Raw genomic sequence first — 25650 nt, forward strand, 5'->3', positions numbered from 1 at the left:
GTATTACATATTGCTCCTGAAAAAATACAGAGGAGATCCTATTAATTAGTTGGGCTATAAAATAGGTTCATAAAATACTAGACCCCAAGAGGTACAAATTAGGAGAGATCAATTGCAAACTCTTAATGATTTTCAAAGATTGCTAGGAGACATTTCCCATTTACGGCACATTATTGTACTAAAACCTGATCAACTGATACATTTAAACAAAACCTTAGATGATGACAAGTACTTAAATAGTCCCAGGGAATTACGCTGAAGCTAAGAGAGAATTGGCATTGGTGGAAGACGAATTACAGGCTACACATGCAAATCATGTGGATCCAAAGCTTAACTGCATTCTAGTCGTGTTACCCTCTAAGAATCCCCTACAGGAATTTTAATGCAGGGGGACATATTACCCTAGAATGAATGATCTTTCTAAGACACAAACTGAGTAAAAAACTAAACACTTGTGTGGAAAAGATCTCTGAGATGATTCTAAAAGGAAAATTGAGCGTTTGTCAGTTAGCAGAAATAGATCCAGCAGAAATTGTAGTACCTACTACTAATGATGAAATTGACAAATTTGGGTAGAAAGTGAACTCTGGCAAAGATCTTGTAGTAATATTTTTGGGGAGAGGTTAACAAGAATTATCCCAAAAGCAAGAGAATTAAGTTCATAAAGAGAACTAACTGGATCCTTTCTCACATAGTCAGAGGAAAACAGTAACTGGAGTCCCTACATTCTGTACTAATACAAATAAATCAAGAAAGGCAGGTTACAAATCAGAAAATTTAAGTAAAGTAGATCTAGTCCTTATATATAATTCTGTCCAAAAATAATAACTATATACTATTCTCATGGTGATAATGGATCATAAAGAACCTCTCTGCTGCAGTTCCCATCCCGGCGGGAGCCAAGGTACCCCAGCATTCTAGTCCCCTTCTCCACCCAGGGGACTAGGTAAACCCTGGTCAGTTTCCTGGCTACCTTCCTGTACCTGGGGACTGCCACTGCAGCTCCCATCCCAGCAGGATCCAACGCACCCCACGATCCTGGTCTCCTTCTCCACCAAGGGGACTAGGTAAACCGCTGAACCGCTGCCTGTTTCAGGGCTGCCTTCCTGTGCCTGGGGACTGCACCCCAGCATCCTAGCACATTTCTCTTTCCATGGGACCAGGAAGAGGAGAGCTACCAGAGTATTGGACTTGCTTGCATCCTCCTGAAGGGAATCCTGGTCCCCTACCCATCAAGAGAGGAAGAAGCTTTTCCTGCACCCACTGGAAGAAGGGATGGGAAGGAGACAATATAAAAACACATTCAACCTCAGAAAAACATATATGATACCACCAGAATCTAAAGACTCTGCACCAGCAAGACCTGAACACCCCGTGCAGATGAAGCAGAAGACAATGACCTTACAAACAACTTCATGAAAATGATAGAGGCCCTCCAAGAGGATATGAGAAAATCCCTTAAGGAAATTGAAGAAAAAATAAACCAAAAAATACAAGAAATGGAAAAAAAAACAAAGCAAAAATTGCAAGAAAGATTCAAACAGTACAAGGGTTGAAGGCTGAAATAGAGGCAAGTAAAAAAAAGACACAGTCTGAAGGAAGGCTGGAAATAGAAATGCTGGGCAAATGGACAGGTACTACAGATGCAAGCATAACCAACAACAAAATCATAGAAGAAAACTTTCCCAATCTAAAGAAATACATGCCAATGAAAGTACAAGAAGCTTACAGAACACCAAATAAGATACATATCCAATCCCATACAGATCAACAGTCCTAGCACAAGGCAATGATGAAATTGATCAATTGAAATGTGCTAAAGGCCTCAGAATTTTATTTAAAAAAAAAAAAAAAGACATGTTACTAGCAAAGGTTTGAAGAAAGACGCTTCCATCACTTGACAACAAGCCAAGGAAATTATAAGGAAATGTGCTACTTGTTCTTTTTGGTTTTTTTTTTTGTTTGTTTTGTTTTGTTTTGTTTTGTTTTTCAAGACATGGTTCCACTGTGTAGCTTTGGAGCCTGTCCTGGAACTAGCTCTTGTAGACCAGTCTGTTCTCGAACTCACAGAGATTTGCCTGCCTCTACCTCACAAGTACTAGGCTTAAAGTGTGCATCCCTACTACCCGACTTTGTCCTACTTGTTCTTTTTATAACCAAAGTTCACTACCTGCAGGAAATAGCTCAAAGGGTATTTAAGGAATGAAATCTGGCAGATGGATGTGTTCCATTTTATAGAATTTGGAAAACTAAAATATGTACACCACACCATTGATACCTATTCAGGTTTTCATTGGGCAACTGTTTTAAGTTCAGAAAAGATTGAGTCTTGGTAATTCCACAATTTCTAGATGTATGGACATCATGTATATACCTTCACAAATAAAGACAGACAATGTTCCAACATATAAGAAAATGAAACCATTTTTTGCTTATTATAATTTTATAAAGCATATTACAAGTATACCACATAGTCCTACAGTGAAGGCAGTTATATAAAGATCACGTCAAACTCTAAAGGATGTGCTAAGTAAGCATAAAGGATGACAAAGAACCCCAAAGATAGTGCTTTATTAACTTTGAATTTTCTGAATGCTATAGAGAAAGGAACAACAGACACTGGATAATAGAAAAAACTATGGAATTAACTCATCCAGCCTTTATACTTTATTGCTGTCTTCACCTCTGAATGGAAACCAGCACATGTGTTACGTTGGGGAATAGTTTGTGCTTTTGTTTCCACAGGTAAAGAAAATATGGATACTATCAAAATTGATAAAAATTAGGTTTGAACAAGGTACCTCTTAATTAGAAGAGATGACAGTTGTTCCAAGCAACATGACTGTTTAATATAAACTAACCTATAAAACTAGCAGATGTTTTTCATTTGGTCAGATATAAATTGCCAAAGGAGAACCTCCCCAAAAATTTAGGGTTGGAGAAGGGTTTTATTTTTGTATTTTCAGGAGAATAAAGGGATCCAGCTAAGGAATCTGGAGGCCATTGCACAATTGAGACATCTGAAGAAAAGGGACAAATAATCCAGAAAAATTGTCCCAAGGAAAGGAGTAAATTGACCTATTGATATATCATATTTTCAACAGGATAAAATTTCATAAAACTTTCCAAATGTTTGTTTCTACATTTCTCCACGACATAATACAAATGGTCCTTTTGTAGTCCCAATTCAATTAAAGATTAAAGCTGGTTTTGGAGTAGGAGTGTGGCTCTCTCCTTCTCCAAACCCAAGCATACTTGTTAAAAAAAACTCAAAAATTGTTCATGATGGAAGAGCCAACGATATGCAACAGAAGAAAAACATTTAAAGACTATTGTATCGTCACTAATCTCACAATCCTTTGGTTTTATATTGACATTTAACATCTTTTCTTGAGGCACAAAACTATATAAGATTAACATAGAGCAGGCTAGGTTGGCCTCAAACTCACAGAGATCCCATTATCTCTGCCTCCCAAGTGCTTGGATTAAAGGCCTTCACCACCACTACCCAGCTTATGGTATTTTACAGTGATAGTGTATAGTACTCAAATAATGTCAGCAGGCAGGAGGCCAAGACAGGAGGATCCCTCATGTTCAAGGCCAGTCTAGGTTCTGTATTGAGAGACTAGCCAGCTTCTTTTCCATTCCTTGTTTTCTATAGATAATTAGCCCTGGCTGTAATTAAATTTTAATTTCAGTGCCACTACTTTTTGTGTTTCTATACTAGTCCTTTTGATTATATCAAGTTAACAAAAACATACCGAAGTTACTGCCATGAGTAGAAAACTTCGGTTCTGAAGTGGGAAACAGAAGCAGGACAACAGACCCAATCTATCAGCTTTGGGTCTCTGTTTTTTAAAGGTCCATCTAGAACCTTAACTTGAACCTTGAGGAATGTTTCCTGAGCATAGGTCATTACATTCTTTTTGAAGAATTGCCCAGTTTTATTTGCTAATCTGTACTTGTATTTTTTATAGACTGTTGAAAACTGTAATAAGGAAATTCTTATACTAAAGGACTAAAATCTTTTTTTCTGACATGCATATCATGGGCAGCATATGTGGATGCACGTGTGTGCATGTTAAAACAAGAAGTCAGCCTTGGTGTTTGTTCTTTAGTGGACATGTACCTTGCTTTCTGAAATAGGGTCTCTCACTTGGCCTGGATTCACATTATCAGACTAGGCTGGCTTAGTAGCTCAGGGATCTGTCTGTCTTTACTCCCCATGCCTGTTTGTTTATAAGAATGGGCGCTGGGCTCCAGCTCAAGCCCTCGTGCCTGTGCTCCCAAGGCTTCGTGACTGAGCATTTAGCTTCATGCTTTCCTAATGACTGGCTGCAAGTAGCTGTAATCTTGCATGATGCTGTTTTTCCTGGATTGGGTGGTTCCACATACCTTGTCTTCCTCCTGTCTGTAAGGAACCAGCTTGTTTATGGATTATTGGTTCTATGATAAAAAGATGGTTAGCACTTTATTGTCAGAGTTGGAAAGAATTTTTGTTCCATTGAGATTTAATGCCTAGGACATAGAAAATATGATGTAACTGAACCTGAAACTAGAAATCTTCCGAAGAGTGTCAGGATATGGAGTAGATACATTTTACTATGATAGTTATTAAGTTCTTATAAAACTCAAAACTGTGCAGTTATTTTAATTTTTCTGAATTTCCAAGGAATGTGTTGGTAAAATAGAAAATCAGAAAAAATAAAAGAAGCTCCCCAAATATGGTAAATGTATGCATCTTTTGGCAAATTATAGTGTTTTATAATTTTATATCTTCCTCTTACAGTTGACACTCTTACAAGACTGTAAAAAAAGCTCAGAAATGGGAAGGAGAGGGATGGAGTAAGCCTTCTATCCGGTTTGACTTTTCCCTGTAATCCTCAAATGACTGGTTTCCACTTGCTTCATATTGAGTACAGAGCATCTCTAGAGCCTAGATGACCATAGAAGGAAGATGAGCATCTCCAGTAATCTAGGAGCTTGGAGTAAAAAGTACTGTTTCTTTAAATGCACAGACACCAGCATGATCATGAAGGTCACACCTTGTGCATTACTTTGCTGTCTTGTATTTTCTGGTGCCTCAGTTACCCATCAGCCACCATCTAAAAATACTATATGGGAAATTTCAAACATGTATTAAATCACATGTCATTTTCAATAGAATAATGAAATTTTATCCTACTGCATTCTGACCTTAGGACATGATTCATCCCTCTATGCAGCATATCTGTATGGTGTATCTTCCCACCTATTAGTCATTCCATAGGCACTTCAGTTATCAGAATGACTGATTTAAACACCCTGTGCTGAAGTTTAAGGAACCTATACTTTATTTAATAATAACCCCAGACACTAGCACTGGAATGTTGCCACAGAAAAGCCATAAAATTCTTGTAAGTGAAAAACAAAAAGATTAAATTTTTATGATCTTTTTTGTAACAGAGTCTCACTGTGTACCTGGATGACCTGAAACTCCTTTGTAGACTAGAGTGACTTTGAACTCACAGAGGTTACCTGTTCTGCCTCCCCTCAAGTGCTGGGATTAAGTGAAAATGTTACATTGGGTTTTTTGTTTTTTGTTGTTGTTGTTTGTTTGTTTTTTGTTTTTTGAAGACAGGGTTTCTCTGTGTAATAGTACTGGCTGTCCTGGAACTCACTTTGTAGACTAGGATGTCCTCAAACTCATGCCTTTCTAGGACTGGAATTAAAGGCATGGGCCACCACCACCAGGCTAAATGTTACCTTCTTAAGGAAAGAAAATATTCATGTGCTAAGGTTGCTAGGATCTATACTACAAACACTATACTATAAACAACTATTATCTGAAATTATGAAGAAAGAAAAAATAACTTAGTTTTTTTGTAAGTACCTCATACTGCAGAAGTTATAGCCACTATATGTGGTTATTTCCTAGTTAAAATGAAAATGGTACTAAATTCATAAAACAAACCAAAAGCATGTTTCAAGTTGACATTAAGAAACATTATGCAGCTGGGAGGTGATGGCACACACCTTTAATCCCAGCACTTGCAGGTGGGGGCAGGCAGAACTCTTCCTGGCCAGTCTGGTCTACAAAGTGAGTTTCACAACAACCAGAGCTACACAGTAAAACCCTGTCTTGACCCCTACTCCCCTAAAAAAGAAAGAAAGCATTGAGCAAAGTCTTGAGCAAGGAATGCCTTATTGTAAATAAGCCATTGATTGGAAACACTCAGGTTCAAGAATAGATTTGATCTGAAACTTATCGGTTCCAGGAGAAACTGCCTGCCAGTGAATAAGCTTTTGCCACATTCCTGTCAAAATGAAGATGCTGATTACAGAGAAAGGCTGCAGTCTAAGCCAGTCTTTCAGAGGAACCAGGCTCTCCTGAAAGAAAATGCCGGTACTAACTAACTCTATTTGTTGCTGTTATGAAATGTCTGACAATAGCAACTTACAAGAAAAGGGGTATATTTGACTTAGTTTAAGAGGGTACAGTTCAGCGTAGCAGGGAGGCATGACAATAGGATCATGAAACAGCTGCTGCTCATATTGTGTTCAGTGTCAAGGAACAGAGAAATGAATGCTGGTGTCAATTAGTTTGTCCTTTTTATTCACTCTAAAACCCCAGCCCATGGGATGGTGCCTCACCAGAGCCAGCGAAGGTGCTAAGGTGGGGCTTCCCTGCTTTAGTTAACCCTTTGTAGACACAACAAGAGTATGTTTTCTGTGTGTGTGTATGTGTGTGTTGTGTGTGTGAGAGAGAGAGAGACAGAGAGAGACCCCTCTAAGCCTCAGGGGTGTCACAGAAAAGGGGATGGAAAGAATGTAAGGGGTAGAGAAATAGGTAAATTGCATGTACCACTCCTGGGCATGACCTTGCTGCTGTAGTCCTTAATTCAGCTGTGGTTACTCACACAAAAATGGGCCTATCATGGAATGGGGAAGAAATGCTGGACCCCATTTCACCCTGAGGGCTTATGTGCATTTAATGGTAAGCACTAAGAAGTTCCCATTTGACTCTAAACAACTCCTCAGCCATGTTCCTATAAGCAACCTTAATGAAACTCACTGAATAATTTCAAAAAGGGTGGTGGGGAATTAGTTGGGAAGAGGAAGGGAATTAGTGTAAGTAGAAAGGAAATAAGAAAAGGATAATGGATATGAATATGATCAGAACACACTTCATAGATGTATAAAATCCACTATGAGATTATAATAATAAAAACTTACTTTCAAAAGAAAAAGACATTTTTTCCCCAAAATTGTACAATTCATGTGTTATCTTGCATCCTAACCTCTTGGTATATAATGTATGTCCACATAGAAAACCTTCAGGAGGATATTTGTAACAGCTGTGTTAATGGTTGCCAAAACTTACGCCCTTCATAAGTGGATGAATAAACTGGTAATATAGACAATAAAATATTATTCAGTGCTCAGAAGTATGAGCTCTTAAACTACTAAAAGACCAGAAAGCCTCACAGTGAATTGCTAAATAAAACAATCTGAAAAAAATACCTATTGGATGGTTTCACATGTGTAAAATTCCACAATAGGCAGATCTATGGAGATTGTAGAAAGATCAGTGGTTGCCAAGGGCTAGAGTCAGATCTATGGAGATTGCAGAAAGAACTTGATGTCAGGGATGGTGATACCTCTGGAAGTTCCTTTATTGTACAGGGATGTTTTGGCTATCCTATGTCTTTTCCATACAAAGTTGAGAATTGTTCTTTCAAGGTCTGTGAAGAATTGTGGCTGTATTTTGATGGAGATTGCATTGAATCTGTAAGTTACTTTTGGCAAGATTGCCATTTTTACTACATTGAGCCTACCTATACAATAACATGGGAGATCTTTCCATTTTCTGGTATCTTCTTTAATTTCTTTCTTTAAGCACTCAAAATTCTTGTTATACAGGTCTTTCACTTATTTGGTTAGTGTTTTACCCCAAGATATTTTATGTTGTTTGTGGCTTTTGTAAAAAGTGATGTTTCTCTGATTTCTTTCTCTGCCCATTTTTCCTCTGTATATAATAGGGCTACTGATTTTTTTGAGTTCATCTTGTATCCTGCCACTTTGCTGATGGTGTTTATCAGCTGTAGGAGTTCCATGTAGAGTTTTCCGAGTCACTACTGTAACTATAATATCATCTGCAAATAGTGAAAATTTGACTTCTTACTTTCCAATTTGTATCCCCTTCATCTCCTTTTGTTGTCTTATTGCTCTAGTTAGAACTTCAAGTACAATATTGAAGAGGTATAGAGAGAGTGGACAGACTTGTCTTGTTCCTGATTTTAGAGGAATTGCATTGAGTTTCTCTCTATTTAGTTTGATTTTTGGCTGTTGGTTTACTATATATTGCTTTTATTATGTTCCTGTTATCCCTGATCTTTCCAGGACCTTTATCATGAAGGAGTGTTGGATTTTGTCAAAAGGTTTTTCAGTATCAAGTGAGATGATCATGTGGTTGTATTTTGTTTATATGATGCGATTACATTGATGGATTTTCATGTGTTGAACCATCCCTTCATCCTTGGGATGAAGCCTACTTGATCATGGTGGATGATTTATCTGATGTGTTCTTGGATTCAATTTGCTAGTATTTTATTGAGTACTTTTGCATCAATGTTCATGAGGGCTATTGGTCTGTAGTTGTCTTTCTTAGTTGTGTCTTTGTGTGGCTTGGGTACTAAAGTAATTGTAGCCTGGTAAAAAGAGTTTGGCAATGTCTCTTCTGCTTGGGTTGTATGTAACTCTTTGAGTAGTACTGAAATTAGCTCTACTTGAATTTCTGGTAGAATTCTGCACTGAAGCCATCTATGCCTGGGCTTTTTTTGGTTAGGAGACTTTTGATGACTGCTTCTATTTCATTAAGGGTTATAGGTCTGTTTAGATTGCTTATCTGTTCTTGATTTAATTTTGGTAAGTGATACCTATCCAGAAAATTGTCCATTTCCTTTAAATTTTTGAATTTTGGGGAGTAACAGGTTTTCAAAGTATGACCTGAAGATTCTCTGGATTTCCTCTGTGTCCGTTGTTATGTCCCCCTTTTCATTCCTGATTTTGTTAATTTGCATGTTCTCTCTCTGCCATTTGGTCAGTTTGGATAAAGGTTTGTCTATCTTGTTGATTTTCTCAAACTAGCTCTTTCTTACATTGACTCTTCGTATTGTTTTTACTTTATTTATTTCAGCCCTCAATTTGATTACTTCCTGTTATCTACTCCTCAGGGGAGAGTTTGCTTCTTTTTCTTCTAGAGCTTTCAGTTTTGATGTTAATTCTCTAGTGTGAGTATTCTCGTTTCTTCTTATGAGCACTTAGTGCTGTGAACTTTCCTCTTAGTACTGCTTTCAAAGTGTTCCATAGGTTCGGGTATGTTGGGTCTTCATTTTCATTGAATTCTAGGAAGTCTTTAACTTCTTTCTTTATTTCTTCCTTGGCCCAAAAATGGTACAGTTGTGCATTGTTCAATTTCCATGAGTTTGTAGGGTTTCTGCAATTTGTGTTGTTGAATTCTAACTTTAAAGTATGGTGGTTTAATAAGATACATGGAGTTATTCTAATTTTTTTGTACCTGTTGAGGTTTGCCAAGTATGTGGTCGATTTTAGAGAAAGTCCCATGTGGCCCTGAGAAGAAGGTATATTCTTTTGTGTTTGAATGGAATGTTCTATATATGTCTGCTCTTAATATTCTTTCTTTATTCTCTATGTTTGTAGGTTTGGTTATTATGTGTCGGGAACTTTTTTTTGTGGCCCTCTCTATTTGGTGTTCGGTAGGCTTCTTATACTTTCATTGGCATGTCTTTCTTTAGGTTGGGAATTTTTTTCTATGATTTTGTTGAATCCCTTCCACAGTTTGTTTAATTTTTAATCTTAGTCTTGAATTGACATTTTTATGCCTGTTTGAGTCTTCTTTTCAGCCTTGATCATTTTTAAAACTGTTTTAATTCCTTAACATCTCAACCATTTCAATATCATTGGATTGGGTTTTGTTGACTGAACTTTAATAGCATCCATATTTGCCTTTATATTTCTGGTGTTTCTATGCTGAAAATTTGTGTATCTGTTGGGATCTGTATCTTTTACATAGGGGTCTTAGTGGAAGACATTTCTTGAAGTCTCAGTCCCCATTGACACTAAGAGGAGAGAAAGCAGACATAGTTCAGAAGCTGACCAAATATAGAAAAATACAAAAACAAAAAACAACACTAGGTGTGTCAATGCCTTTTAATACTAGCATTTTGGGGTAGGGACAGGTGGGTCTCTGTGAGTTCAAAGCCAGTGTGGTCTACATACCCAGCTCTAGGGCAGCCAGTACTACATAGAGAGTGTTTAATCGTGCCTGGAATTGAATCTCAGTCCCAGCTATAAGGGTCCTCCATGTCCCTCTGTTGTGGAGCCCACTTTTCTCCCACATAGACTCAGGTGCATGAATCAGTACCCAGCCATGAGCAGTTCTCTGGACCCACTGATTCTCAGAGTGGTTGTAGGCAGAAGTTCCTGTCCCATAAGCTGCTCCAAAAGAAACCACACATAAATATTTAGCCAATAGCTCAGACTTGTTACTAGCTAACTCTTACATTTCAGTTAACCCATATTTTTATCTAGGCTTTGCCATGGGGCTTGGTACCTTTTCTCAGTACAGTATCCATCTTGCTTCTCTCTGCACCTGCTCCCTACTCCTTTGACTGTGTCCTCCTTCTACCTAGCATTCTCTGTTTGGTTCTCCCCCTAACCTTATCTTGTCCAACTGTTGTTGGCCAGCCGGTTTCTTTATTAAACCAGTCACAGTGACATATTCACATAGTGTAAGGAATATTCCAGAGGTGGTCACTTGGTTGCTGGAAAGTTGAGACCTTTAGGGCTTGTGGATATAAAAACACAGTGGCTACTGTTCTCATTGCAGGTGAAATTTGACTACAATCCTAAAATAACTCATCACCACAGTACCATGAATGAGCCAGTACAGGGATACCTTGCCCACTGTCTGGTGTGTAACTATCAGATTTCCCATTTTAAGCTGTGTTGTAGGTTTTCTTTAGATCTCTATTTTGTATGTGTGGGTGTTTTGTTTGCATGGATGTCTCTGCACCTTGTGCATTCAGTGCCCTTGGAAGCCAGAAGAGGGCATTGCATCCCATGAAACTGGAATGAAAGGCAACTGTGAATCACCACGTGGGTGCTGGGGCCCAAACCCAGTGAGACCAGTCTCTAAAAGAAAACTTAATCCTCAAATTAATGTGGATTTGGAGATAGAGCCGTTGGCAGATCCTCACATTCAGATCATAAGTGTAAAACAATGTGGGCATTAATAACTTTTGAAAGTAAGAGAGACAGGAAGTGGTGAGCTTGACTGGTCACATATGATTCCTTCCCACCTTTGTTCTCCATGGTGAAATGCACCAAGAATGTATTCATCGGATGCTACCTTCCTGTTTTTCAGCTGTCCAGCCTACAGAAGTATGTGCTAGGTAAATTTGTATCTTTTGTAAATTACCTGATCTCTGGGGTATTTTGTGAATGCATCAGAAAATGCACTAAGATGGTTAATAAACTATACAATTGTTATGTTGCTGTCAGCTTTGTGTCCTAGTTCAAAATATGAAAGTCAGTGTATCTTAGTTTCATTCAAAGAAGTGGACTAAGTCCCACATTCATTTTCGTTTCTCAACTTAAATACAAATAAATGGCCTTCAGCTCTAACTGCACGTATTGCATTTACAAGTGTTTTCATTTGCACTGAGCACTAATCTCAGAAGCTGAGAAGGTTCTTCCTTCTAAATTAGTAGAGAATATTTGAGACAAACACAAAACAAACAAAAGTTTATTTAATTTTATCTGTATGTATATATGCTTGAGTGAATGTTTATACAACCCATGTATTCTGAACTAGATCTCCAGAACTAAAGATAAAGGCATTGCAGACTACCCATTGGGTGCTGAGAACTGAACCCAGATCATGTGCAAAAGCAGTAAGCACACTTAATGGCTGAGCCATCTCTTCAGTCCCTAACTCATTTTTTTAAAGATTGATTTTTTTATTATGTATAGTGTTCTATCTGCATATTTGCCTGCATACCAGAAGAGGGCATCAGATCTCATTTTAGATTTTTGTGAGCCACCATGTGATTGCTGGGAATTGAATTCAAGACCTCTGGAAGAGCAGTTTATGCTCATAGACTAAAGCCATCTCTCCAGGAACCCCACCCTTACTTATTTTTTAAGAGTATAGCTCAGTAGATGTTTATAGATTAATTCTGCTATATAACCACCAAATTCAAGATTTAGAACATTTTTTATCAAACAAATTCTACTTCGTCCCCCATCCTTTACCCTAAGGAAACAGTGATCCATCCCATCCTGCTATTTGATTGTTCTACAATTTCTTACAGATAGAATGCAATAAATACAATTGTATTATATACAATAATACAATACATACAATTTATATCCATATTATATAGTATGTATTAGCACTTGGTTGTCTTTTATTGTTTATTCCATTGTGTGGAATATTACCAGTTGGGTAATATTTAAATTGTTTCGAATTTAATTTCTATTATGAATAGAGGTTTGAATCAAATTCTTATATAAATACATTCCTTTATCTCTCTTGGGTAAGTTCTTACAGTTGAAATTATTGATCTGTATCTAACTCGTCAACAAATTGATGAACTGTTTTCAGAGTGTATCATTTTGTACTCTCGAAATAATGTGAGATTTACTTGTTCTGTATCCTTGCCACGGTGTTGTGAATCTTGGTTCTTTTAAACATTGGAGGGTATGTGTGGTTACCTCTTTGTGGTGAATGATAGTGATGAACATCTTTTCATACACAGTTCACCTTTCTTCTAGCTTGGTTGCAGTGCCCTTCAAACCTGCTATATGTATCTTATTGGCTTTGTTTTTGTTGTTTTGTTTTTCCTTTTCTGAGACAGGCTCTAAATCTAGCACTGCCTGGTCTGAAACTAATTATGTAGCAGTTTGTCCTTGGGCTTACAGCATTTCCACTTGAGCCTCCTAGGTGCTAGAATTTCAGGCATGTGCCATCACATCTGCTTAAAATTCTTTTTGGGATCACGGTCTTTTAATTAAGTATATGTCTTAAAAATATTTCCTGTCATCTCTAGTTTGCCCTTTATTCTTAACTGTATTTGAAAACAAAGATGTAACTTATCAAACAACTTACAGTGTGTAAAGTGCTAGCTCTTGGATGAGGTGTGGTAGAAGTAAATACCTCTTGCTTATTTGTTTTTACTGCCCCACACACTTGTGGGCAGTTAATAGTCACCAGTGAAAGTTGGACTGACTGGGAAAACACAGATTGTATGACTGCTCTAAATATTAGTAGGAATTGAAATGGATGCAATTTTTACTTCATAGAATCTCATCCTCTAAACACTTTTTCAGAAGTATTTAATTTTTTTCTTCTGAGAAATTAACTTTCTTAAGAATTCCATAAATGACAAATTAGAATGCAGAAATGGCAAAGTGGAAAATGCTTCCAAAGCAAACGTTTACACACTGTGACTCTATGCCTCTGGTGTCCCAGATGGCTGTGCTCTCAAAAGGGCACCTTCCTTTCTGCCATTCCGTTTGCTATTTGCTTTCAGTTGTCTCTCTTTGGGTTGGTAGGTGTTAGTTTTTCTGTTTAAGGAGGTTTTATTTTGTTTTCAGACAGGGTCACAGACAGGTGTGAAACCCTGGCTGTTCTGGAACTCACTGTATAGACCAGGCTGGCCTTGAACTATTTCCGCCTTCTGGGTGCTGAGAATAAAGGTGTGTACTGCCTGGCAGGAGCAGCTTTCTGTTTCCTTTGTTAACACGAAAAAATTATTGATGTCTTTTATCTCATGATTTTCTTTGAATGTTTTATAAAGTAAACTGTCTAGCCATCACTGAGATGCTGACTTGAGTTACTAGAATGATCGATTTGAAACTTTCTGAAGGACAAAAGTTAGGCTATTTTCTTTGTTAGTGCTTCTAACATTTTTCATTGATGGTGTTACATTGGTTTTAATCACTTTCATAGATTAACAGTTATCATTAAAATTTATCCTAAGGTTTATGTTATTAAACCTCTAGTTGGTTACTGCTACTGTTATGAAAAAAAGAAAGGAAAGGAAAGGGCATGACTGCTCCTAGGTATCGTGGAGGAAACGTTTATTGTTGATAAAAAGGATAATGCAGGTAGAGGCAGGGACAGGGAATCCACAGTGGACATGACCACACTCAACTGAACCATTACAGGAGGAGGAGGGAGGGGAAGGGAACCAGGTGCAGCAGCTAGGAGACAGAAGGTACAAAAGGGGTGGCTACCCAAAATGTCTGCATTACAAAAGGGAAGGAGAGCCCAGGCCAGGGGCTGGAGAGATCAAGGTAGAGGGCAGGGTAGCCAGCCAGACCCTGTAACAGGTAGGGACTGAGAGAACTGGGAGAACCTGGCAGCCAGGGCCACTTTGATATGTAATAGACACTTCAGCCGTTTGTCCCAGGTTTGAAACTTAATGCTACCATTTAGGAGTTTGTACCTTAACTATGTATTTGTTTTCTTGTTCTTTATTTAGATTTTGGTATTAGAGAAGTATTATATAGCTGAATTATCTAAAACATTAAAGATTTTTACATAATTTTTGTTCGGTTTGGTTTGCTTTTTGGGACAGGGTTTCTGTGTGTCACAGCTCTGGCTGTCCAAGAACTCGCTTTATAGACCAGGATAGCCTTGATCTGTTCACAGAGATCTGGCTGCCTCTGCTTCCCCAGTGCTGCAATGAAAGGTGTGTACTATTACCACCTGTCTGACGTGAGAAGTTCTTGTGATTGTGAGAGATCTCAACTCAACATTTTTAGACCCCTAGCGACTAGCCCATCACAGAGTAACTTGTCCTTCTGCCCTCTCCTGAGAAACTGGAGACCTCAAGATAAACTTAAAAGATAACACTCCCTGATCCAGGAACTAGCTCACTGTATTCCTGCTCAGTGTTTAACTGTACAATGCCCAAAGAATGCTTGCTTGAGATAACCTTCCTGTTAAGACATAAGCTATCATTTAACTTCCTCGTCCTTTATGTTTATGATATTTACCTAACTTCCCCATCCTTTATGTTTGCCTAACTCCCCCATTCTTTATGGTTTTTCCCTTTTAAAAACCTCTGACTGCAGCTACTGGGGGTGGAACTCCTCTGCCCCTGAGAGGGTTACGAGCTCAGCCCCAGTGCACTGGTTCCCTGAATAAACCTCGTGTGCTTGCAAGAGAATGGTCTCTCTTGAATTATTGGGGCGTCGGCTTATCCCGAGACTTGAGTGAGGGTCTCCCTACTCTGGGGGTCTTTCAATTGACATCTCTTGTAACTCAGTGTGCTCCTGTTCCCTGTGTAGCCTCATTACTTGTACCTAAGACCTGTGCGCTTAGCATTTGGCTTTGGTCACAGTTTTGTCCACAGTCATTAAAGGTTGACTGCAAGCTTTGTACCTAGTCCACCTCCTTTAATGTGTTTGCTGTTTCTTCATACACACTGACACTCTGAATACGCACAGCAGTCTGTAGGTGATTTGGCTCTAAGTGGCTTAGAAGGTAGAAGCTCCTCTAAAATATCCTTTCTATATATTTTAGTATGTGTATGAATTAAACATTTGGAAAATCATTTTGACCATTTTTCTCCTATAGGAACCTCCAGAAGTTTAGTCTGTTTGGAGACATAAGTGTCGTGCAGCAGCAAGGAAGTTTATCCAGCACATACCTCAGCAGGGTAGACCCTGATGGCAAGAAAATTAAGCAGTAAGTCACACAGTAAGATTTACAGGGGCATGTGTTAATAATGTGTCTAACTTTTGACTGAAAACTCAATGAAACATGTCAAGAAAAATGATCTTTCTTTAAAAAAAAATATGGAGGTAACCTACAGGCTTGAAGATCTGAGTCCACATACCCAGATCCCATGTGAATGCTACATAGGCATGGTGGCCTACCTATAACTCTAACCTTGGAAGGCCCAATACCAGGAGTCCCAGAGCAAGCTGGCCAACAGAGACTAGACCTGTCAGAAAGCTCTGGCTAGATTGAGAGTACCAGAGAGAGAGAAGGAGGGAGGGAGAGAGAGAGGAGGAGAGAGGGGGGGAGGGAAAGAGAGAGGAGGAGAGAGAGAGACCACGTTGGGATTATGTGACACTCAATGGCATAAGTCTTTTAGGATAAATCATAGCTTGGTGGGTAATTACTGCTGTATAAATTATTAATATCTTATCTTATGCATTTTAATTGATTGCCTGCATGGCTATATATGTACCACATGAATGTCTGTTTCCTACAAGTCAGAAGAGGGCGTTGGATCCCTTGGAATTAGAGTTACTGATGGTTTTGTGCCACTATGTGGGTGCTGGGAAATGAACCTAGCTGCTTCTTCAGAAGAAAGCTCTCTTACACACAGCCCCTTCCTGCTATTTAAAGGTGTTATGTTTTACTTGCTTTTACTCTAAGTCTTTTCTTCCATGATGTTAATACAAAAATGCTATTTTCCTCAGATGAGAAATATTTCTACATGTTTAATTTAGCTTATTTATTATATTGTAATGTGAGTTTAATTGAATTTGTAGATTGGATATAAATCAAGTAATGAGAAAAAAATATCTCAACATCGAATACTATGTGTTGCCATTTTTAAAGTCATTATTAAAAGATTAGTGATGAGTGCTAGTGACAACATTGTGGCATGTTTTCCTTGTAGAATTCAGCAGCTGTTTGAAGAAATACTGAGCAATAGTAGGCAACTAAAATGGCTGTCCTGTGGGTTTATGCTGGAAATAGTGACCCCAACATCCCTGTCGTCTCTGTCTAACTCAATTGCCAACACTATGGAACACCTGAGTTTACTGGACAACAATATTCCTGGCAACAGCACGCTTATCACTGCAGTTGAACTAGAGCGGTTTGTAAATCTGCATTCACTTGCCCTGGATTTCTGTGACTTTACAGCTGAGATGGCAAGAGTCTTAACTGATAGCAACCATGTGCCTTTGCAGCGACTGTCTCTCCTGGTCCACAATGTTTCAGTGATGCACAAGTCATTAGACAACATGCCAAACGATGAGCACTGGAAAGCCCTATCACGAAAGAGCTCCAGCCTTCGGGTCTATCTAATGGCTTTTGATGTCAAAGGGGAAGACATGCTAAAGATTCTGAAACCTAGTATACCACTTGAGAGGGTTCACTTTGACAGCTATGTCACTTGTGTCTCAGGGGCTATTGTTGATCTTATATCCAGGCAGTACGACAAGTTCCTCACCCATTTTATATTGATGAATGATGTAATTGACACATCTGGTTTTCCAGATCTTAGTGACAACAGAAATGAAGATCCGTTGGTTTTATTAGCATGGAGGTGCACAAAGCTCACTCTTTTGGCAATTCATGGTATGTGGTTTTGTTCACTATGACTTGATACTGACATAATACCTTAAAGTGTTTCATTCTGGTAAATATATCACAAGTTAGAAAGTCCTGTCTTAACGCATTTTTCTGTCATGGGGAATTGATAATAATTTAGCTAAGAAAACAGATGTGTAACCACCTACAGTGCAAATATTTAATCAGAAGATCCAGAAATGCTTAGGAGGAGGGAAACAGAAAGAGGGAAAGTGTGGCTTTGCCATTTATAGAGTCATCTTTTAGATTCTAGTATTGATGTATTTACTGTATTGTTTAAGCAACCTATTAGTTAGGTACATGTTTATTTCTTAGCCATTCATCTTAGTATGTATACTGTTCTGATTTGAATGGAATTCCTATTCGGATAAACTAAGAGAACATTTTATTTCAAAATCATTTACAAAAATAATCTATGTCTTTGCTGGCATGGTGTTGCAAATCCATAATCTTAGCTCTTGAGAGGCTTTGGTAGAGGGATTGTCAAGGGTTTGAGAGGACATCCTGAGATGCAGAGTGAGACCTTGCTTAAAAATAATAATAAGCAGGGTACGGTGGCACATACCTTTAATCCCAGCACTTTAAAGGCAGAGGCAGGCAGCAGATCTTCGTGAATTCAAGGCCAGTGTAGTCTACAAAGCTTATTCTAGGACAATCAGGGATGCTACACAGAGAAATCCTATCTCAAAACAAAACAAACAAGCAAAAAAACAACAAATAAACAATAAAGCAAGCAACGAATGTCTGAAGCACTCTATACCAACTCTTTCATTGTTTTTGAAACTATTTTTCTTAGCGTATAATTGTGCTTTTCAGGTTTTACTTCATAATAGGGCCATACAGTAGCAGGTAGTAGCAGAAACAGATCCATATTAAAAGTATGAGGGGTTGTTGGGGGAGATGGCTCAGTGAATAAAGTGCTTAATGTACAAGGGTGGGACCAGAGATCACATCTCTGGAACCCACATAACAGCCAGGCAGCTTGTCAGCCATCTCAAGTCCTCTACTCAGACAGAGAGAATAAAATCCCTGCCTGGGTCAAGCTGGCTAGCCAGACAAGCCAGTCAAGCTCTGGTTCAATTTCAAGATCCTCTCTCAACAAATAAATCAGATAGTAATCAGGGAAGACACCCAGTGTCATCTTGAGACCTTCACAGGTAGGCATACACATGTGTGTCCACACAAACACATGTACACATGCACATTGTGTAAAATAAAACTGAGATTCCCCAAACATAATATTATTTAAAAGTTAACAAACCAGCCCTTTAAAAGCTTTTTCTTCTTTCAGGATGTTAGAAGTAAAGCTTTACCATCTGCCCCCCCTTATCCTTTTCCAGAGGTGACCTCTGTTCTGAAGCTAACTCACATTCCTGTGTTTTCTATGACTTCTGATAATGAACAGTTGCTTTCAAGTGTCATGACTTGGTCTGTGAGATGCCATAAGAAATGATTTTTACACTGAAAAATTTCAGTGTACTAAATTTTGGGGTTTTTTTGTTTGTATGGTTTGGTTTTCAAGACAGGTTTTCTTTGTGTAGCCATGGCTATCCTGAAACTCACTCTATAAACCAGGCTGACCTCAAACTTAGACATCTGCCCTGCCCGCCTTTGCCGCCTGCGTGCTGAGATTAAAGGAGTGTGCCACAATTGCCCGGTTCTACATATTTTTAAAGGGACTTGTGTGGGAAATAAAATGTGTTTCTTATGGTAAGTTATTACCCAAAGTTAAAAATGTATTCCTATACTTTAATTGTCTTGTATTTTGCTGAGTGAAATACCAGAATAAGATTAGACACCACTTAACAGCTCACATTCTGTGGCGTTCTTAAAGACAGTATGAAGCACCTAGGTAGCCATGTTTCTTTATTCTGAGCTTGTTTTAAGGGGAAAGGACCGACATGATGAAATACAAATGTGAAGCTTCTCACGAAGCACTTACTGAGGAACAGACTAAACTTAGCAAAGACAGAATGAGACAGAAGAGAATGACGGAGTTGCCTTCTGCTTATCTTTAAGGTTACACCGTGTGGGCACACAACCTCATTGCCATTGCTCGCCTTCGTGGCTCCGATCTAAAAGTGCTTGAAGTCACAGAAGAAAGCATTGATTTTGACCAAGGTGAACTAGCCGACCAGGATGTGGATCCAGTGCATAACCTTGTTGAGCAGGTATCCCTGGGCCTTGGACAACCTTGGCAAGCAGTCTTGGACATTGAATCACTCAGTGTCTTCACTGAACCAAATCGTCATTTTTACAGAGAGATGCAAAGCTTCAGCGAAGACATTTAGCTTTTTTAAAATGTATAATTCCTGTGGCCAGATATGCAAGTAGGGTCCCATTATGTTTTCTTTTTTTTTTTAAAGTAGTGTAAACTAATCTTTTTGTGCTGTGTTTAATCAGTATTAGCTTTATAGAAGTATATATGTATATTCTACTTCTTGATCAAAGAACGTAGTCGGGTATTGGTTTTAGAAGTTCAAAGTGACAATGTATAGGGCTTTCACGGTTAATGAGATTGTTACCAAACCTTAAGGGCAAACAGGCAATGATTATCTGAGGTTGCTGGCTAACTTTTTGTTCACTGAGTTGCTCTGCCTTTTTGACACTTTTATTTTTTCTTTGTCAGAATCCAGAGCTCAGGAGCCAAATATTTTTATACTTATATATATATATATGAATATCCATAGCCTGGTGGATTTTATGCAATGTACTGCATCTATGTATTCTGATAGCATCTCATTGATTTTGATTTGAAATAGAAGGGAAAACAGTGTCCCAAATGAGTTATCTTAACAGAAAGCTGAGTTTAACTTCCATTACCTACAAAATAATTGATATTGCCGATTACCATTCTGAATTTCATATAGTATAAGTTAGACATTGCTTAATTCCTTTTTAAATGCATTTACATAAACTGAAAACTCAAAATGTTGGATTTTTTAGACTATATCGACATAAGTTTTTTTCACCTGTTACATTCAAGTTAGCTTCTTTAGCCCAGATGTCAAAACAGTGGAGGAAAAAAGAAATCATATTCCAGGGAAACCTCTGAGGCTAAGTCAAAGCACAGAACTATAGACACACAGGCTTGCAAACCAACATTAGTCGTGAAATCCCTAACACGTCACTGGATTCTCTCTGTCAGCGCGCATGTCAGCTGCCAAAGAATAGATTTACATGCAGAAGTGCCCACATGCTGGCAGGGGCTGGCCACCTTTGGCCAGCCAGATACTGCTAGACTGTAATATTTAAGGTCGAATTTCGACCTGTGGTACACAGCTGTGCTGTGGCTCAGTCAGCAACCTCAGAACTCTGAAGAAAAAAAAAAAAGAAAAAAATAAAGAAAAAAAAAAGAAAAAATGCACCTGTTTCACTGTGAATAGTGAATGTAAAGGAAAGAGGAAAAACCAAAAGCTTGTTCCATCACAGGTATGAGCTGCTATGATACATGAAGAACATTCCATGAAGTATGTTTTAAAACCTTGTTATATCTGAGCGGCTTTAAAAGCCAGTTTAACTGTTTCAGGGCAACCGCGGTACAGACGTGGTCTCTGTGAGACTTCCACCTGACCCAAGTTTTAAGTGGTACGAATGTTGTGCATTTAACGTTAAGGACAGTCTGCAATAATAAAGTAAGTAGCCAACGTGGGTGCCCAGCAGTGCTGAGACCTGGCTGCTCTATTGTAAGCTTTGAAAACACAATTTATGCAACAGATGTCCAGATATGATTCTATTTATGGAAAAAGTTTATATGTTTTACAAATGGTTTTACCATCTTATATTAAATGACCTTTTGACAGGTGTGCACTGTTTTGTCCAGTGAGCACATACCATGAGGATTTTATATGTACATCAGTAGTGTGAATCCACTGGCACAGTGTGTGTAAATGCCAGATGTGGTGAGATTTTATCTTGTATATGTGACCAGATAAAAAACTCCTGACAGAAACTGTAAGGAAACCAGCTGAATGTTTGACCTGATGACTGATGTTGTATGGGTTTATGTTAAATGTATATTCTTTTAATCAATGAATAAAGCATTAAAAAGTGACCATTGTAATGTATTTTATTGTATATGAAACACAAACTGTCAATGTTTAAATAAAAATCTTAGGCAAAATAGTTTAAAAAGTTTAAGTTTTTTCACTTTGGGAAAAGGCAAGCTTAGAAACACTCTTAAGTCAAGCATTATGACACACTCCTATAATCTTGGGTCTCAGAGACAGAGACAGGCAAATCATAAGTTCAAGGTCAATGTCTTAGTTACTTTTCTGTTGCTGTGACAAAATACCATGACCAAGGCATCTTATAGAAGAAAGTGTTTAATTGGGTTTGCAGCTTCAGAGGGATAAAGTCCAATGTGGTGGAAGAAAAGCATGGCAGCAGGAAAATCTGTAGGAGGCAGGAAGAGCTGAGCACAGCACAGGTCTTTTGAAATCTCAGAGGCTCATATCTTAGTGACTGTTTACTCCTGTGAAGATACACCATAACCAAGGCATCTCCTATAAAGGGAAGCATTGAACTGGGGCTTCTTTACAGTTTCAGCGGCTTAGACAATCATCAACATGTGAAGACAATGACAGCCTGCAGGCAGGCATGGTGCTGAAGAAGTAGCTGAGTTTTACATCCTTGTCCTCAGGCAATAGCCTGGGCCAGGGGGTGGGGTATAGACTTGGCCTGGCATGGGCTTTTGACACCTCAAAGACCATCCATCCCCAGGGGCAAAACACCTCCAACAAGGCTAATCTTCAGTCAGTCTACTAACTGGTGAGCAAGCATTCCAATATATGAACTATTCTCACTCATACCGTCACACCCACCCTCAGTGACAGGCCTCCTAATCCTTCCCCAAGAGTCCCACCAACTGGCCACCAAATATTCAAACATAAGTCAGTGGGGCCATTCTTATTCAAAGCACTACAGTCATCTGCTGGTGCATAGTGAGTTTGAAGTCAGTTTTGGCAGTTTCAGACCCTACCTCAATAAAAAAGGGGCACTAGACTGCTTAACAAAATCTCAAAAGTAATATACACTATTGGTAATTTAAACGTGCTTTTCCTTTTAAATTTATTAGATGTAGAAATTATTACCACTGTTAAATACTTAACTAAGCCTTATTATGGCTGTCTTAGTACGATCTCCATTCTTGGTCCTTGAGACTAACAGCTACCATTCAAAGGGAATGAAAATAGCTTCTTTATTATTTCTACTTTTCTTTATAGTTCTATAGGCGAACTTCTTCGGCACTGATTCCTCTTGGAGTTGTCTAGTGCTTTTTGAGTCTTTATTTCCCAGACAGATCTGACAACTTTGAGTGACTCAGCATGTGTGTATGTGTATACATGAAGTGTACCCATGTGTTTGCAACAGGAAAGAGTAAAGATGACTGGCATCCAATTGAAGAAATACTGAACTGAAAGGCTCAACTTGATTCTGTCTCAGTCTGCCTCAGCACAAACTCCTCAGTCAGTTTCCTTATCTCTTAGATAAGAACTGGATTTGGTGCCAAATAGTGACCCTGTTAATCCTAGCAAGATCTCTTTGAGGCCAGCTATACCACACAGTGAGTTCTAGCACAGAAGAAAGGAGTTACAGAATAAAGCCAATTAGGCTAGGCTTGTCAGGCCTAGTACAGAGGCCACTGTGTAAAGCTATGAAGGTAAAGCCTGGCTTGCCTTGGAGAACCCACGTGTTAGAGATGCCAGAGTCGAGGGACACATGCCAAGGGGAGCTGCTAACAGGGAATGCAACTAGCCTGAGAGAGAAGTGCATTGTAATCAACAAAGCTGAAGAGTGTTTTGACATCACACAGGGAGATGTACAGTTTGGAGTTGCCTGGCTGGTTTTCGGTCTTGTTTTGGTCCAGTATATGCTCACAATACTCCCTTCCCTATGTTTTGGAATGGTAATGTATATCCTGTGCCATTGTAAGTTGGAAGTTTGTGATCTGCTGTTTGATTTTGATTTTTTACAGGTGATTACACTTAAGAGATTGTATGAATCTCAGAAACAACTTTGAACAATTTTATTGTTGAGACACTGATACACTAGGGATTTTCAGAGTTGGACTAATTGCATTTTGCATTCTGATATTGTTACAAAGGTCTGGGGGCTAGTGAGTAGAATGTGGTAGTTTGAATACAACTGGCCCCCATAATTTCACAGGGAGTGTCACTGTTAGAATTGGAGTGGGTGTGGCCTTGTTGGAGGCAGTGTGACACTGTGGGGGCAGGCTCTGAGGTTTCCTATGCTCAGAATACCACCCAGAATTTCAGTAGTCTTCCCGTTGCCTGCAAGATGCAGGACTCTCGGCTGTTCTTCCAGCATCACATCTGTCTGTATGCCACCAAACTCTGAAACTGTAAATGATCCACTCCAATTAAATGTTTCCTGTATAAGAGTTTCTGTGGTCATGGTGTCTCTTCACAGCAATAAATCCCTAACTATAATACCATCCTACCACAGGACACTTGCTCTACTATGTTCTAGCAGCTTTATTTTTAATAGCCAGAGACTGGAAACAATCCATAGACACACTAGACAACTCCAAGAGGAATCAGTGTCTGAGAAGTTGGCCTACTGAACAAAAAAGGAAAGTAGAAACATTAGAGAAGCTAGTTTCTTTCCCTTTGAATGACAGTTGTTAATCTCAAGGACCAAAAACAGAGATCATATTAACACAACAATAATAGGGCTTAGCTTGATGCTAAGAACAAAATTATGACTGAGCCAGAAACTGGGTCACTAGGATTCACAGACCAGGAAACCAAAATTTAGTATATAATTACTACAGGCCTGAAGCACTTAAATCATAAATTTGATTTCTTGACTGGCAAATTTCAGGACAGATAAATATGGGACAATTATGCATATATTTATGTGCATAACACAATAGTATACTAGAAATATAAATAGCTAAGAGAAAGTAAGATACAGGTCCAGAGAGAGAAAGAAGTGGTTTAAACAGAGATATAATGATGTCAAGATTACAAAGGTTTTAATATTAAACTTGATTGTAAATAAATACCAAATTATAAGTCCTTCCTTCATGGAAACAATACATAACACTGACAAATTTGCTACATCAAGTAATAAAATCGGAATGAAGTAGTACAAGTTCATGTTATAAAAATCTAGAATTGGATCAGGGGAAACAGTGAATTCAGTGCAAAGATTTTCTTTCTGTCTAGGGAAGAACACTGACCACTGTTCCCAATGACACTCAGGAAACATTCCAGTCACAATCATACTGCTATGCTAGAGAATGTTATTTACCCCATCCCTTGACACCAAAGAAAGACCCAAGTGAAAACCACAGGCTGAACACACCAGCAGGAAATTCACTGGTTGGGTCTCACTCTCTCCATTCCTACCAGTGTGCCAGACCAAGTCTGAAAACACTTGAACTCCCTACCTCAGAAAGAGGGGCATCATGGCAGTTACACTGTGGCAACTCTCTTAACACAGCCCACAGAAAGCAATCACCATCTTACAAGTTAAGAATAAAATGACAGGGGTGGTGTTAAACACTCTTAATTCCAGCACTCCATGGGCAGAAATAGGAATATCTCCAAATTCAAAGCCAGCCTGGTCAACACAGCAAGATCCAAGACAACCAGGGTTACACACAAGACCCTCAAAGAAATAAAATCAATAAATGCATATAGTTAAAGTGAGAGAAAGAGAAACTATGTAAGAAAGCCAGTCAGTAGGACTGGCAAGATATAGAGGAAAGGGCTCACTGTGTGAGCCTGAGATGTCTGCAGAACCTACAGTAGAAAGATAATCTTCCAGTAGTCCTCTGATCACCATATACCCTGCATGAGAGTGGGCTTGTGTGTGCCTGCTGGTGTACTCTCTCTCTCTCCCTCTCTCTCTGACAGACACACATTGTTTTTGAACTGTGAAAAGAAAAATAATGAACTAAGTTAAAATTCTGAAATTCATCATTAGACAATATACCTGCTTTCTTTAAAATATAATTCATATTTAAGTTTTTAAAGTTTATTACTTTATTTTGGGTCATTCATATCTAACTCCAAGAGTAAAGTACACATTTTGTAAGAAAATCAAATCAGAAAAACCATGAATGTATTCCCTTTTTTATATAATTTATGTGTGCAGATGTTTTGTCTACATGCATGCCTGTGCACTATACACATGCCTGTGCATTATATGCATGCCTGGTGCACTACATGTATGTCTGTGCACTACATGCATTCCTGGTACACTAGGAGGCA

The 25650-nt window shown here is 38.6% G+C and overlaps 1 protein-coding gene across 1 annotated transcript in view; it reads left to right on the forward strand.

The window, feature by feature from the left end:
- Fbxo33 (F-box protein 33) overlaps positions 1-21461 on the forward strand; it is a 30688-nt gene extending 9227 nt beyond the window's left edge. Inside the window, exons 2-4 of the mRNA XM_021233226.2 lie at positions 15653-15763; positions 16710-17395; positions 19427-21461. Of these exons, the coding sequence (XP_021088885.2) occupies positions 15653-15763; positions 16710-17395; positions 19427-19698 (1069 nt within the window). The 3' untranslated portion in view covers positions 19699-21461. The remainder of the gene's footprint in view (positions 1-15652; positions 15764-16709; positions 17396-19426) is intronic.
- Positions 21462-25650: the final 4189 nt, after the last annotated feature.

Source organism: Mesocricetus auratus, unplaced genomic scaffold (assembly GCF_017639785.1).
Source record: "Mesocricetus auratus isolate SY011 unplaced genomic scaffold, BCM_Maur_2.0 Super-Scaffold_15014, whole genome shotgun sequence".
Taxonomy (NCBI): Eukaryota; Metazoa; Chordata; class Mammalia; order Rodentia; family Cricetidae; genus Mesocricetus; species Mesocricetus auratus.